This window comes from Schistocerca americana, chromosome 8 (assembly GCF_021461395.2).
Source record: "Schistocerca americana isolate TAMUIC-IGC-003095 chromosome 8, iqSchAmer2.1, whole genome shotgun sequence".
NCBI classification, from domain to species: domain Eukaryota; kingdom Metazoa; phylum Arthropoda; class Insecta; order Orthoptera; family Acrididae; genus Schistocerca; species Schistocerca americana.
In genome coordinates, this window is record NC_060126.1 from 372,016,571 (window position 1) to 372,031,053 (window position 14,483).

At 41.9% G+C, this 14,483-nt stretch overlaps 1 protein-coding gene across 1 annotated transcript in view; it reads left to right on the forward strand.

The window, feature by feature from the left end:
* Positions 1-14,483, forward strand: part of LOC124545859 (probable tubulin polyglutamylase TTLL2) — a 433,526-nt gene that overhangs the window by 52,077 nt on the left and 366,966 nt on the right. Inside the window, exon 2 of the mRNA XM_047124817.1 lies at positions 2,752-2,889. Within this exon, the coding sequence (XP_046980773.1) occupies positions 2,809-2,889 (81 nt within the window). The 5' untranslated portion in view covers positions 2,752-2,808. The remainder of the gene's footprint in view (positions 1-2,751; positions 2,890-14,483) is intronic.

The window sequence follows — 14,483 nt, forward strand, 5'->3', positions numbered from 1 at the left end:
AAAATCACTGGTACTCAAAGGAATGAGGCCTATGTTTAATATCGGTAGACTTATTGTGGTCAGAAATTCCCTCTTTTCCCTGTGCTAGTCTGCTTTTTATGTCGTCCATTCTTCGTCCGTCATGGGTTATTTTGATTCCAAGGTAGCAGAATTCCTTAACTTCGTCTACTTCGTAATCATCATTTTGATGTTAAATGTCTCACTGTAGTCATTTCTGCTACTTCTCTTCACTTTCGTCTTCCTTCGAGTTACTATCAGTCCATATTCTGTATCATTAGACTGTTCATTCCACTCAACAGATCCTGCAATTCTTCTTCACTTTCTCTGAGGATAGCAGTGTCATCAGCGAATCATGTCATTTATATCCTTTCACCGTGAATTTTGGTAACACTAGTGACCCTTTCTCTGTATTTCCGTCATTGCTTCTCCGACGTATAGATTGAACAGTAGAGGCGAAAGACCGCATCCCCGTCTTTCATGCATTTTAATCCGAGAAGAATCTCGTTCTTGGTCTTCCAGTCTTATTGTTCCCTCTTGGTTTTAGTACATACTGTATACCAACGAACCCAGCAGAACTTAGCAATTGCTAAATGTGTATCGGAATTGGATGAAACTACAGATCATTTTCTGCCCCCTCTCTTTGTTTATCTCCTCCCCCTCCCCTCACTTCCTGTCCAACACCTCCTTCCCCACTCTCTGACCATCTCCTCCTCCCTCCTTTCTCTGCACATGCCCTGCTTCCCCCTCTTTATATCCATTCCATCCCCGTCCTTCTCTTTCCATTTTCTCTTTCCTCCTCTCGCTGACCTGTACCTTGTTTATTATCGTAGCTAACGAAACCCTGATTTGGAACTAAAAGTCGCTTAAAATAAGTAGATAAATCGGTTGGGATCACTGTATATGTGAAAAGTGCACTTATCCACCTGCTAAATCTATGAGAATAGTAGCTTCAACCACAATGTTTTGCACAGTTTTAATCTACATAGTTTACGAAGTTTCAGTCGATTCAAATTCCGTAGCAGTATTCTAATCATAAGCCCATAATCCTTAAATACATCTTTCCTGCTTCCTGTTAAAACCGAGTGTGAGGAAGGAAGCATACACTGTTGTGTATACAGTTTTTATTTAAAATTGTATACAACGAATATGATGGGAAAAACAATTTGTCTAATGGTTTAAATGCCCTGCTATCGTAGTTAAAACTGATTTCGAGAAAGAAAACGAAACATTACATTTTCCACCATAGCATTTTCTTCCTTCCAAAAACCTTTACATTGAATTTATATATCCTCTGTCCGTCTGAATGTTTATTAGCGTGTAGCGAAAAAATTTGAAGCAAAGCAGGTGTTGTGTACATAGTTCCACATAGTCAGCGCGTACACAACTTTCCCACTAGAGCGCGTCCCGCTATGCACAACAGCGCAGGCGCAGCGCTCGTCCGTCTCCGCACTACGAGATGGCGTTGTCTTAGAGACGGACCAAATTCTGCTTCCGTCGATCCGCGTATTAATATGTAATGCAGCTAAGGTAGGACCTTTTCTCCTCGCGGATCACACTCGCGCAGTGATACCTGAACACTCGAGGTATCATAACGAGTGTACAGACCTCCAGTTAGTCAGTCTGCATTAGTCTGTACCAGTCTATAGTCAAGTTTCAGTCTGCACCTAATAAGATTATCACATTCCTGTACACAGCCATGAAGAGAAATGTATAGACACTTTGTCAAGTAGCAGAGATATGTGAGAATAAGATTAACGTACCAAGACCAAAGGAACATCAGATTGTCAATTGTAAACAGCATCCAGAATCAAGTTACATAATATCTATGATTTTTATTATTTTAATAAATGTGTGTGGAAATTAATCAAGTTCTGTTTAAAGTTGGTCACTGTCAATCTGCTACTCTAAGCGTACAAGTGGCCTTTCTATCGTCTGACCTAACGGCAGAAGATAAACACGCCACGAGAAGACCACGAGACATATTGCTGACACTCGCCTACTTCGTTAGAGCGACAAGTCAAATAATCTGATGGTGTGTGTACCGAAGGTCTTACAGTAGGCACACCACAGTAGGTCAAGAACTTTTTGAGATTTTTGCTATAAACTTTTCCATATATGTCGCCAATGTCCATCCAAATGTATATTAGAACATTATACAAAATGTGTGAGTGTGAATTCCTAAGGGACCTAGCTGCTGAGGTCGTGAGTGCCTAGGCTGACACACTACTTAAACTAACTTCTGCTAAGAACAAGACACACACCCATGGTCATGCCCAAGGAAGGACTCAAACCTCCGGCGGAAGAGGCCGCGCAATCCGTGAGATGGCGACCCAAACCGCGCGACCACTCTACGCGGCGAACATGATGCAAACATTTGAAGTAAATCGGTCAATAACTTTTCGAGATTTTTGATAACACTGTTAAACATCAACTTGCCTTTATATGATAGTATAGGTTTTAAAATTATATTTACGTACAATATATGTTGAAAGTGTATAGCCGGCCGGGGTGGGCGAGCGGTTCTAGGCGCTACAGTCTGGAACCGCGCGACCGCTACGGTCGCAGGTTCGAATCCTGCCTCGGGCATGGATGTGTGTAATGTTCTTAGGTTAATTAGGTTTAAATAGTTCTAAGTTCTAGGGGACTAAAGACCTCAGATGTTAAGTCCCATAGTGCTCAGAGCCATTTGAAGCATTTGGGACTCGAGATGTCGAGTGTCTGCAGTGGCTGAGCAGCCAGTGTGTGTCGCAGGGGCGGTGCCATGGGGAAGTCGCTGCCAGCGGTGGCTGCCGGCCACTGACGCTAGAGATGAGCGCCTCACCCTTCCACGGGAGGCCCTTCGTCTTCCGCGTCAACGACAACGGCGGCGGCCCGCACCTGCTGCTGCAGGTCAGTGACACCTGCTCTATCGTAATCAGTCACAGGACCGTTGTTGGGCCGAGAGCGACAATCCAAGGTAAGACTGTTGTGACCGGGAGGTCTGTGCGTCACCTTCAGGCGCTGCGAGTGCTCGACACCTATCTGCTATAAGGTTAATGCTGGAAATTGAGGGCTATGTGTCCTGTGGTACGGACACCTGTATTGGAGTCAGCTAATTGAGGATTTCTTCGGAAAAAGGGAAAAGCCAAGGATCGAAAATAAAGTTCAGTAGTTTGTAGGGTCACTCCAGAAGAAATGCACATTGTTTTTTTTAACTCTAGAAATATACACCAGTGTCACTCTGACCCCGAAGTTTTCCTTTTTTTTTTTTTTAAGAATTGGCCACTGCACACAGACAGGTCACTGCCACCAATGTAAATTCAGCATTGACGAGACGTAGTAGAGGACGGGCGTTCGCAGTTTTGATGCATAGATGTTTAATTATTTTGACAGAATTATGTTTTGATGAATCATTGTGATCCTCGTGGACACATTGTGTAACTGTTCTGTCACAAAGTGTGAAATTCGTTTATGTAAAATGACACATAGGAATGACATTTTACTAACGGGAAACGCTATGAGGGAAACGTTGTTAGAAGAACTAAACCGTGAAAGTAACGTAAGTGACTTTCATGATGAAAGTCATTCTGAAGCTGATGTTCCTCCAGCAATTATGGACAGTGATGAGGCTGATCAGTCCGACGAACCTTCAGACAGCTATGTAGAAAGTAGAGAAGTCCGCTGTAAGGATGGTCATTGTTGGAACACAGTTGTATCTAGTAGCAGAGCCCGGCCAGATGCCGATAACATGTTTTTCTATATTCCAAGAGTGTGTAAATAAGGAATGACGGGTTTTATGAATTATTGAGAACACGTCACATCATTCATGAAATATGTACATTTCATTAAATGAATAACATGTTTATCCAGTTAAACTGCAAGTAAAGTCTTTACTTACGGACCACCTTCAAGTTTCGTAGGCGAATAGTTTCCATAACAGAATGAGATTTTCACTCTGCAGCGGAGTGTGCGCTGATATGAAACTTCCTGGCAGATTAAAACTGTGCCGGATGGAGACTCGAACTCGGTAAACGAGGTACTGGCGGAAGTAAAGCTGTGAGGAGTGGCCGTGAGTCGTGCTTGGGTAGCTCAGATGGTAGAGCACTTGCCCGCGAAAGGCAAAGGTCCTGAGTTCGAGTCTCGGTCCGGCATACAGTTTTAATCTGCCATGAAGTTTCAGTTTCCATTGTCTCGAATGTGGGTGCATTAATACTATACTGATCGAAAAAGTACAAGCGGGAGGTTAAATAAAATGTTTTTAGTTCGTAAGCCTCAGATTTCATTACAAAATATCTCATTTTCAGGCAATTTCTCCAGTAAATAATTGAGGGCAACTGTGACCGTGGTCTGCACTTCGTGTGACGATTTCAGAGGTGTACATTACTACGGTTAAATATACAATTTACTTTCCACTTTCATATTTTTCCAGTGCGTTGTTATAGTCTTGAAAGACGAAATGTCATGTACAGGGTTCCGTTCTACAGTCAGTGACACGGAACCTTTAAATGGGATCACTTTGTTGTCCGTCTGTCTTTCTGTTTGTCTATCTGTCCGACTGCTAAAAACCATTTTCCTCAGGAACAGGCAGACATATCAAATTTAAATTTGTGTCGCGTACTAACGTCTACGGTCCCATGGAGGTATAATAAATGTAAGCTTCTGACATGTAAGTCAATGCAGTCAAAAGATACGGGCATTTATGTCACATATTTTGATACTCGCAAATTCACTCGTCCAAAATTACAGTGTACTTCCCGTTGGCCTAGAATCATAAAATTTGACAAGAAGGAAGGCTTAACAGTACATGTAAAGTGTTAATTTGTAATTACATCACACGAAAAAAATGCTTTTCTCATTTGTTACCCAACTTGAAACTTACAATTATAAAACATTCTCGAAAGTTTTGGAATTTCGAGGATCGATATGTTTCCAATATCAGCGTCGATAACAGACAAAAATCATCGAGAGTCTCGATCGCTAGGATCGATTAACTGTCTATACATACATACTTAAGATGGAAAGGAACCCTCACAGCGCGAGACCTATACTCGTACCCGGCCAGTTTTACAACACTCTCTCCCTCCCTTTCAACTGCCTTACCCCACAGAGGAACACACAAGAACTTCACAACAGAAGTAAGGAACTGCACTCTTGAGCACTATTTAGCAGCATTCACAAGGGAACCATCATCTTCAGATCTCGCTCAGCAAAGGGATTCAAATGTTCAAATGTGTGTGAATTCCTAAGCGACCAAACTGCTGTCATCGCTCCCTAGGCTTACACACTACTTAAACTAACTTAAACTATCTTATACTAAGAACAACAAACACACACACACACACATCCATGACCGAGGGAGGGCTCGAACCTCTGGTGGGAGGGTTCGCGCAGTCCGTGACATGACGCCTCAAACTGTACGGCCATTTCGCGCGGAAGGGATTCTTTCGGTTTACTGAAGAGGTGGTTCTGTCGCGGTACCAGATCAGGGCTGCAGAATGAATGTTTCAGTATTGTCCATCAAAGCTTTTGATCTCGGCGGTGGTTTTCTCACTGACATGTGGCCGAGTGTTACTATGCAACAGTAAAACACCTTGTTATTGCCGGTGCCGCCAAACGCGATACATTCGAGCATGAAGCTCATGCGCTGACACGTAGGGGTTGGAACTGGAAGTGGTTGCGTGTGCCATGAAGTCCACAAGCAACAGTCCTTCTGAATAGAAAAACACAGTAGACATCATTTTTCCTGCTGAAGGTGCAGTTTTGAATTTCTCTTTCTTCGGCGAGTTGTCATGATTGCATTCTATATGGGCTGCCTCCATTTCAAACTGATGCTACCAGGTTCCATCTTTGGCACAATTCTTGCATGAAGTTCGTCTCCTAAATTCTCGTACTGTTCCAAAAGTTCCCTGCGTACTGTCATTCGTATTTCTTTATGAGCGTCTGTCAACGTTCTCGAAATTCACGTGGCTGAAACTTTTTCAGCTTCATCTGTCTCAGTATTCTACGAACACATGGTTTTCCTACTCCCATTTGGACTGACAGTTCGTTCGCTGGTATGTGCTTGTCAGATAAAATCGGGTTCAGAATACGCTACACATTGCGAAGAATCTGTGCAGTGGTCGATCTGCCAGTGCGCGGAAGGTCCCCAGTATTTGCATGCCCACTTTCACCAGACACACTGCTTGTGCAACGACTAACTGTAATACGATCAGCAGCATCATCTCCGTACACCTTCTTCAGTCTCTTGTGAATGTCTGTCACTGTATCGCGTTCACAAGAGTTGTATCAGAATACGTTGCTTCAGACGATCATGAAGCACAGCTACCACCTTGAGTGTACAGCGATAGCGCGACTAACAGAAACAGGTTGAATTAACTTTTAACACAAGCAGTAAGAACGTGTGACGTCCGTGAATAGCAAATATAGAACATCAGTTACATTTTTTCAAAAAATATTGTTCATTTTGTTTGGAGCAACCATCGTTTGTATTTTCTGTATTTTCTGTGTTCTACCATAGGTAACTATAGAAGAAGTTCGTAGGTGATGCGGACGGACTGGACAAAAAATTCACGTCATACGGGAGGTATAGTTCTGCCGGTGCGAAGGAAATGTCTGTTCAAAAAATATGGTACTTTACAGGTTACTATTTATGCTCTCCACCTTTCCCTGAGGTGAGGACAGCCGGACTACGTGACTAGCAGCATCGCGGAAATATCCGAATTGTGCTCGTGCACCTTCATACGTCGCTACGAGTGAGGGTTCCTCGCTTATTTCGTATAAATAATATTAACAATTATCGCATGCACGCCGTTTGGTGGGGGTAGGGATGACTGATGTTACTTTTTCTTTGCCGCAGTGGGGTCCTCGTGCTTCAATACCTTTGCTCGGCGTTCTCATGCTTAGAAGACTGCTGGGTTATGAGTTAGCATTACCACATGTTCACCGCAGGCGTGATACAACTGTGTAACTGGAAAGCTTTGTATGACCAAGAAAGGTCTATCGTTTAAGAATACAGCTGTCTTCAGCGACTCGGTCCAGGTGAACCAACAGGGTACTTCGAGGGAGATAGTAGTCGGTGAGGCCCATAGAATGAGCGGTTGCGTTTCTGCTATTTGTTCATCTATATTAGTTCATAATACTCTGGTCCTTCAGTTCCTCCCACACTAATACTGGCGGTCGCGGTCGCAATCACATGATGTGCACTCAGTGCATGAAATTTACCATCGGCGCGTAGACAGTATCGTTCGTAATAACGCGATGTGTTCTTTGTAAGGTTAGCGCTTGAATCCTACATCCTCAGTCATTTGTTGGATGTTTTGCAAAAAACAGACATAATGTCTTATGGGATAGCAGCAATCAGTGATTTTATAATGTTACTTAAAATCCGTCTTGATTGCAATTTTTTTTTATTCATATGACCGGTTTCGATTCATTCAGAACCATCTTCAGATCTGATATTTCAGTTACAGGAGTGACGCAGCATGTGAAAATTGCTGGATTTGGACGGGTTACTGCTGTAACTGAAATATCAGATCTGAAGATGGTTCTGAATGAACCGAAACCGATCATATGAATAAAAAAAAAATTTGCAATCGAGTCGGATTTTAAGTAACATTTGTTGGATGTATTCCAGTCTCTGTATTCCCCTACAGCTTTTGGCTGGAGCTCGCTCTAGTAGCATGGAAGTTATTCTCTTGTATCCTAACACGAGTCCTATTATTCTGCCTCTAATTTTTATCAGTGTTTTCTATAAGTCCCATTCTTCGCCGATTCTGCGGAAAACCACCTCGTTTCTTGTCTCATCGTGCTACCTACTTTTCAACATCCTTCCGGAGTACTACATTTCAGACTCTCCTGTTCCCTTCTTTGTATGTTTTCTCACAGTCCATGACACACTACCATACAACGGTGTTTATTACCGTTCATACTCTCAGAAATTTCTTTCTCGGAATAAGGCTGATGTTTGATACAAGCAGGGTTCTTTTGGTCAGTAATACCTTCTTTACCTGTTTTAATCCGTCTTTTATCTCCTCCTTGCTTCAAAGATGGCAGAATTCCTGAATAATAATTATTAATATTAAAGCTGTGCTGCATATGTGCTGCATCAATGTATAGGTCTTGTGTAAGCAAGCCGGTATGTATGGAAGCTTGATCCCTCCAAGTTGTGTTACCTCTGGGAACGAAAGTCCAGGCACCTGGATCGTCGTCTTTAAACAATGGATCGTCATCAACAAATGATAGACTTACTGGTTACTCTGTAGCACTGTTTCTCACTCTGGGCTAATATTACCCCTTCTCTGAGGGGGGGGGGGGGAGGTTGAAAGTCTTAAAATGCGAAAGCAAATTGTTTTTGATTATGTTTAAGTCGCCACACATTTACTTTAAAAAGTATCTCTATTATCATTATTTCGTTACAATCTATTAAATACATCATCGCCATAAGTCATTCACATGAATTGTTGGGTAAAGACTTGCACCAAACCCTTCGACGCGTTTACGTCTTTTGCAATATGCAGTTTTGCTGCTATTGCATGTTCGCCAGTTTTACCTGCCCGTCTTCCATTATGTTCCTTATGCACTATCTAATCGAATATGTCCAGACACCTATTAGTGGATACTCATACGGGGTGTGTCGACCCTTCGCCTTTATGATGGCTTGAACTCGGCAGGGGACACTTTTAGTGAGCTGTCTGAATGTCCGGGGAAAAATGGCAGCTCATTCCTCGTCAAGAGCCGAGACCAGAGTAGGTAGTGATACTGGACGCTGGGGTCTGGACCGAAGGCGACGTTGTAACTCACTCCGAAGGTGTTCCATTTGTTTCAGGCCGGAACTCTAGGCATGCCATTCCACGAGCCACTATCTCACAAATTATGCTGTATGACAGAGTGCATTGTCATGCTGATATAATCGCCTCTGAACAGTTTCTTTATTGTTCGTAGTACACAACGCTAGAAAATGTGTTCGTATCCTTCCGCATTTAGCGTTTTCTTAAGAGCAAGGTTGGTGGGGGGGGAGACCTCAGCCTATCCACGAAGAACATCCCTGTACTGTAACACCACATCCTCCATACTTAACTGTTGGTGTTACACATGATGCCACGGAGAGCAGCGCGCTTCGTTACAGGATCATTTAGTAATCGCGAAAGCGTTACGGAAATGATAGATAAACTCCAGTGGAAGACTCTGCAGGAGAGACGCTCAGTAGCTCGGTACGGGTTTTTGTCAAAGTTTCGAGAAATTACCTTCACCGAAGAGTCAAGCAGTATATTGCTCCCGCCTGCGTATATCTCGCGAAGAGACCATGAGGATAAAATCAGAGAGATTAGAGCCCACACAGAGGCATACCGACAATCCTTCTTTCCACGAACAATACGAGACTGGAATAGAAGGGAGAACCGATAGAGGTACTCAAGGTACCCTCCGCCACACACCGTCAGGTGGCTTGCGGAGTATGGATGTAGATGTAGATGTAGATGTAGATGGCAGATAACGTTCTTCAGGCATTCACCAAACCCAAATGCTTCCATCACATTATCACATGGTATGTAGTGATTCGTCACTCCAAATCACTCGTTTCCAGCCATCCCCCATCCAGCGGCGACGCTGTTTACACCACCTCACGCATCGCATAGCACTGACTACAAAAATGTGTGGCTTATGAGGAGCTGTTTGACCATTGTACCCAATTCATTTGAACTCCTTGCGCACTATCATTGTGCCATCTGGACTACTGGCACACATTGGAGCTCACGAGTGATTCCTTCCTCCGATTTCATTCGATTTTTTTACCACCATCCTCCTCGATGCTCTATGGGACGATCTCTCTTGGTCAGTTAATGAGGTCTGCCTGGTCTGGTACTTAGTGTTTCTGCTTCACGCAGTCACATCACCAACAGTCAACTTGGGCAGGTTAGGAAGGATTGAAATATCTCTGATGGATTTGTTGCTCAGGTGACATCCAGGGGCTAGTCCACGATCGAAGTCACAGAGCTCTATTGGCCGACCCGTGCCTGTCTAAAACTTAGCGTGTCTTTTTCACAGTAACAAGCAATCCGTCTTTTCCTACAAAGTTTATGTTCCTACCTGGAGTTTCCATTGTTTGTTTCACAGTATCGAAGATGAGGAAAGTGCCTATAGCCCTTCAGGTATGCTTTTCAGAGCCCATGCTTACTAGACTTTTTTGCTTCTAGTATTGTGTGCTTTCAACTGTATGCGTTTACACCATTAGTTACGATACACCATGTATAAAAAAAAGAACGGAACCAATTATTAACTTAGTCCTCATGGACAATATGTTAGTTTTTCAGCTTCCACTTAGTCGACATTTTTGTCTCTTCTTACATGTAGTATTTCAAAAACAACTTCCTTTTGCTATTTACCGCCCATCTTCTTGGCTACATGTACCTCCCACCTCAGTTGCATTTGCATTACAGTCGTATTTAAAACTGTTCCATGACACGGTTGTCTATTTGCCTCCTCCTAGTTTTTCACAGCAAGTTGAACAACGACCTTGTTTTGAATGGTTTTCAGACGTCAAACTACCAACTGATTGCCTTGAATCAAAACATATAGTGATTGAAAGCTTCAAGTTTCAGGCTCATTGGCACCTTCGTTTTGACAACCGCATTTACTCCACGGAAAGACTCCACGTTATTTTTACTCTTTTATCTATTTCGGTTGTTGTACAGTCCTAGCAGTCAGCAACAGCCATCTGTTTTCATGATTTGAAAAATCGACAAGCAACTGCCTGGATTCGTAGACCATTTTTGCTGAATGAAGGAACATTTGCAGGAGGCGAAATTCAAGATATAGTAAAATTTTTTAGACTCTGTGAAGGTAACGCACTGACTGTATCACACGAAAACAAGAAAGTTGCTCTTATTTTGGCGATAGGTTGACGTTGATGTTGAGTATGAAAAAGCCCGAATAATATCGTTTAAATTTACTAAAACTAACTAGTGTAAAAGTGACTTATCGACTGTGGTAGTAATGACAACAAAAGCGAGGAGCAGATGGAATTTGGTGCATAGCTTACAATTTGCACAGGCCGAAAGCAAAGAGGACACAAAACGAATATTAGAAGTAAGCTATACCGACCGCCTCGTGGACTCATTGTTAATTTTGGTAATGAGACACATGTAAAGGCAGGTGAGTTGTATTTGTTCCAATGTTAACTGTCATTTACCTTTTCTCATTTCAAAGCTTTTATTTTATTTTATTTACTGGCTGACAAACCTGGCATTCCCTGGTTATTTATTTTGCCGTTTTTATATTAGAAACGAAACGAAAAATGAACTGTGTATGTAGCGTAATATCGAAAAAAATTCATTTCCACGTATTCGTGAAGACACTTTTGAAATTATGAAAGATTCGAACAAAGATAAATGCATAATGTACAAATGACCACAGATGTTAAGTACCATAGTGCTCAGAGCCATTTGAACCACACACACTTATATACATACGTTTTTATAATATTGTACTTTCTTAAAGTCTAAATCTAAAGTTTAGTTAGGTGCTAAATTTCTTTGGGACTATTGACTGGTATCAGCTTCCCTTTGTTGTAATACTCTCGGAAAGGTCGGAAGCAACTTCTCTACAGACTGTATTTGTTTAACTCGATAATAATGTGCATAATTTTAAACTGTAGGATCGTTGGAGCATGCAACTTAGGAATCATGACACTGCTACTGCTGTTGGTACAAATTTGGTTATAACTGTGAACAGATTCTCTCTCTCTCTCTCTCTCTCTCTTCCTTTCTCTCTGCCTCTGTGACGAAGTTTAATATTCGATTACTAAACCCGTTCCCCTTATTGCGTATTATGATTGTCCCTCTTGCTATGACAAATAAAGTGCCTAGAATAACTGACTGAAAACAATGGGACCTATGTTGCAGTAACAGCACTTAAAGCTTTATGTTTAGAAGTGGACTCCATTCTGCTCCAGTAAGCATTGGCATAGTATGTAAAGGTTTCCTAATTTGTGGCCCAGTTCAGCCAGCTATAATCTGTGAGCAGGCATTATATTCTGCTCAGCTCCTATGGGTGACTGTACACAGCCCACGGTCAGAAACCTACTGTTAAATTGGTACACGTGTGAGGTGTCAATGGAGCAGTATAGCATACCCCTGAGATGCTACAGATTCTATCCTCAGTAACCTAAAGAGATGTAAAGCTCCCCGTAAGATAATGCAGCTTAAAAGGAAGCAGGCCCACACAATGGATGACAGATCATGTAATGAAAATTACAAGGAGTCGCCCAATTACTTATGAAAGTATGGGTACCGCACCTCACACGGACGGATTGATAATGGAATTCATCAACCTCTGAAAGGAAACAAAGCATCGTTAGAATAATCTGACTTGCTACTGAAAGGATGCTCCATCCCCTGAACCAAGACTACGATGAAATATTAAGTGGACAAGAGATTGAAAATGCGCACTCTATCCTTGGGACAGGTGGGAGGATAAATGAAAGAAACTAAATAAAACTGTGGTGCTAAATAAGCCAGTAAAAAGGTTAATGAGTTAAGGAAATGTCCCAGAAAAGTGTGAAAAAACGCCAGTACTCTCACCTAATCGCATTTTGGGTGCGGCTAAGTGGTTGTGAGAATTAAATCAGTAAAACGAAACCCTGATACGAAATAACGACTTCACACTCTCCTCGCCTGGCTGAGTGCAAATACACCCTATGCTTATCGTTCTAAAGATGTGCGAGAGCAGAGAACGGCTGCAGTAGTGGTGGAGAATTCTAAGTTCAGTACCGGCATATGAGTTCTGCTCTAAGGCAGAAACATTATGCTCTGCAGCTCTGACATTCTCTCCTGTAGTGAGCGTTCTTTACGGTGCGCTAAAGAATAGTGTCCTCTTTGTCTCTTCTACAAAACTTAGCTGGTTCTACTAGCGCTGGGATATCACTGGCCAACTGCAACAGATTTTGCGAGTTTCAGCGAGCGATAATTTATTAAACATGCAAACAAATTTCCTACTCTTACTGATTTTGCCGTGTTTAACCAGTGAAGTGTATTTCTCCCTTGGCTTGGGTAAGAAGGCAGAAAATCTCCCACACTATGTAACAGATTTCATGTTACGGCCAATGAGATAGTCCCCACACACAAATGTGTGGGATCTTGCCTCTGCTGCCAAAATAATTACTATTTTGTACAAACATTCCAGCTGGCCTTGGCCTCCTCCGGGCATAACGGCTAGTCCAGTGCTCGTGTCAATGTGTTTTCCCCCGTACTTTATATCCCTGCTAAAAGGAACTCTTTTTGCTTCAATCGCAATTAACTTTATGCCGGACGTTATGCTCTCGCTGGTTGCTCCTGCTGCGCTTGGCCGTCAGATTCATCTCCTTCGCATTATACCTGCATGAGACCCTGCGTTCAGTAGAAACATGTTTACAACTCGCGCGGTTCTCCCTAGTGACTCTTCCCTTATGGCAATCAGCTAAATGTCCCAAGCCTGCCGTAATTACAAGGCTCCTTCACCGTACCAAAAGGAAAGGACTTAGAGTTAAAATAGAATTGCAATCATTGGCAGCCGTTATCATTGCTTGCAGTTTTCAAGCAGCATTAGTGGTTGCTGGTGATTTCAGTGTAGATTTCCTTAAAGCCTCTTCCAATAAGAATTTATTTGAGTTAGTAACATTATCATTCAACTTAATTCCCACTGTAAAGATCCTCACTAGGGTAGCCAATTGCTCACAAACAGCCATTGATAATATCTTTATAGAAAAGGATAATGAACAAAATTATGTTACAAAACCAGACCATGACATGCAGTTCCTTCTGTTAAATGTTATTACTGAACAGCATATAAAATCTGTTAAATCTGAGCTCAAGAGGGTAATGAATAAGCCAAAAATTGATTATTTTAGGACACTCCTCAGAGACATTCACTGGTCTGATGTTTACAGTGCTCTTGGCATGAATGTAAAATGTAACACTTTTGCTAATAAAGTGCTTACCTTATTTGAACACTGTTTACTCCAAAACTAACCAAGGTTAGAGCAAAGTCTACAAAGAAGCCATGGATTACTCAAGGAATAGGGATATCTTGTAAAACAAAAAGAAAACTGTATCTGTCAATCCGAAACAGTTCTGATGTTGATCCTATAGCACATTACAAGAAATACTGCAAAATATTAAAGATTGTAATACAGACATCAAAGCAAATATATTACAAGGAAAAGATAGTCATATAAGATGACAAAATAAAGACAATATGGGATATAGTGAAGGAGGAGACTGGTAGAACCAGACATGAAGAAGGACAAATAGCATTAAGAGTAAATGATACATTGGTGATAGATCTGTGTAGTGTTGCAGAACTTTTTAACAAACATTTTATACCTGTTACTGAAAAGATGGAGTTGTCAGGTTCTGTAGATGCTGCTATGGAATACCTCAGACCAGACATTTCAAGTAACTTCCGTAATTTGACCCTAACTACCCCAGGAGAAATAATGTCCACCATAAAATCTTTAAAATCAGAAACATCTA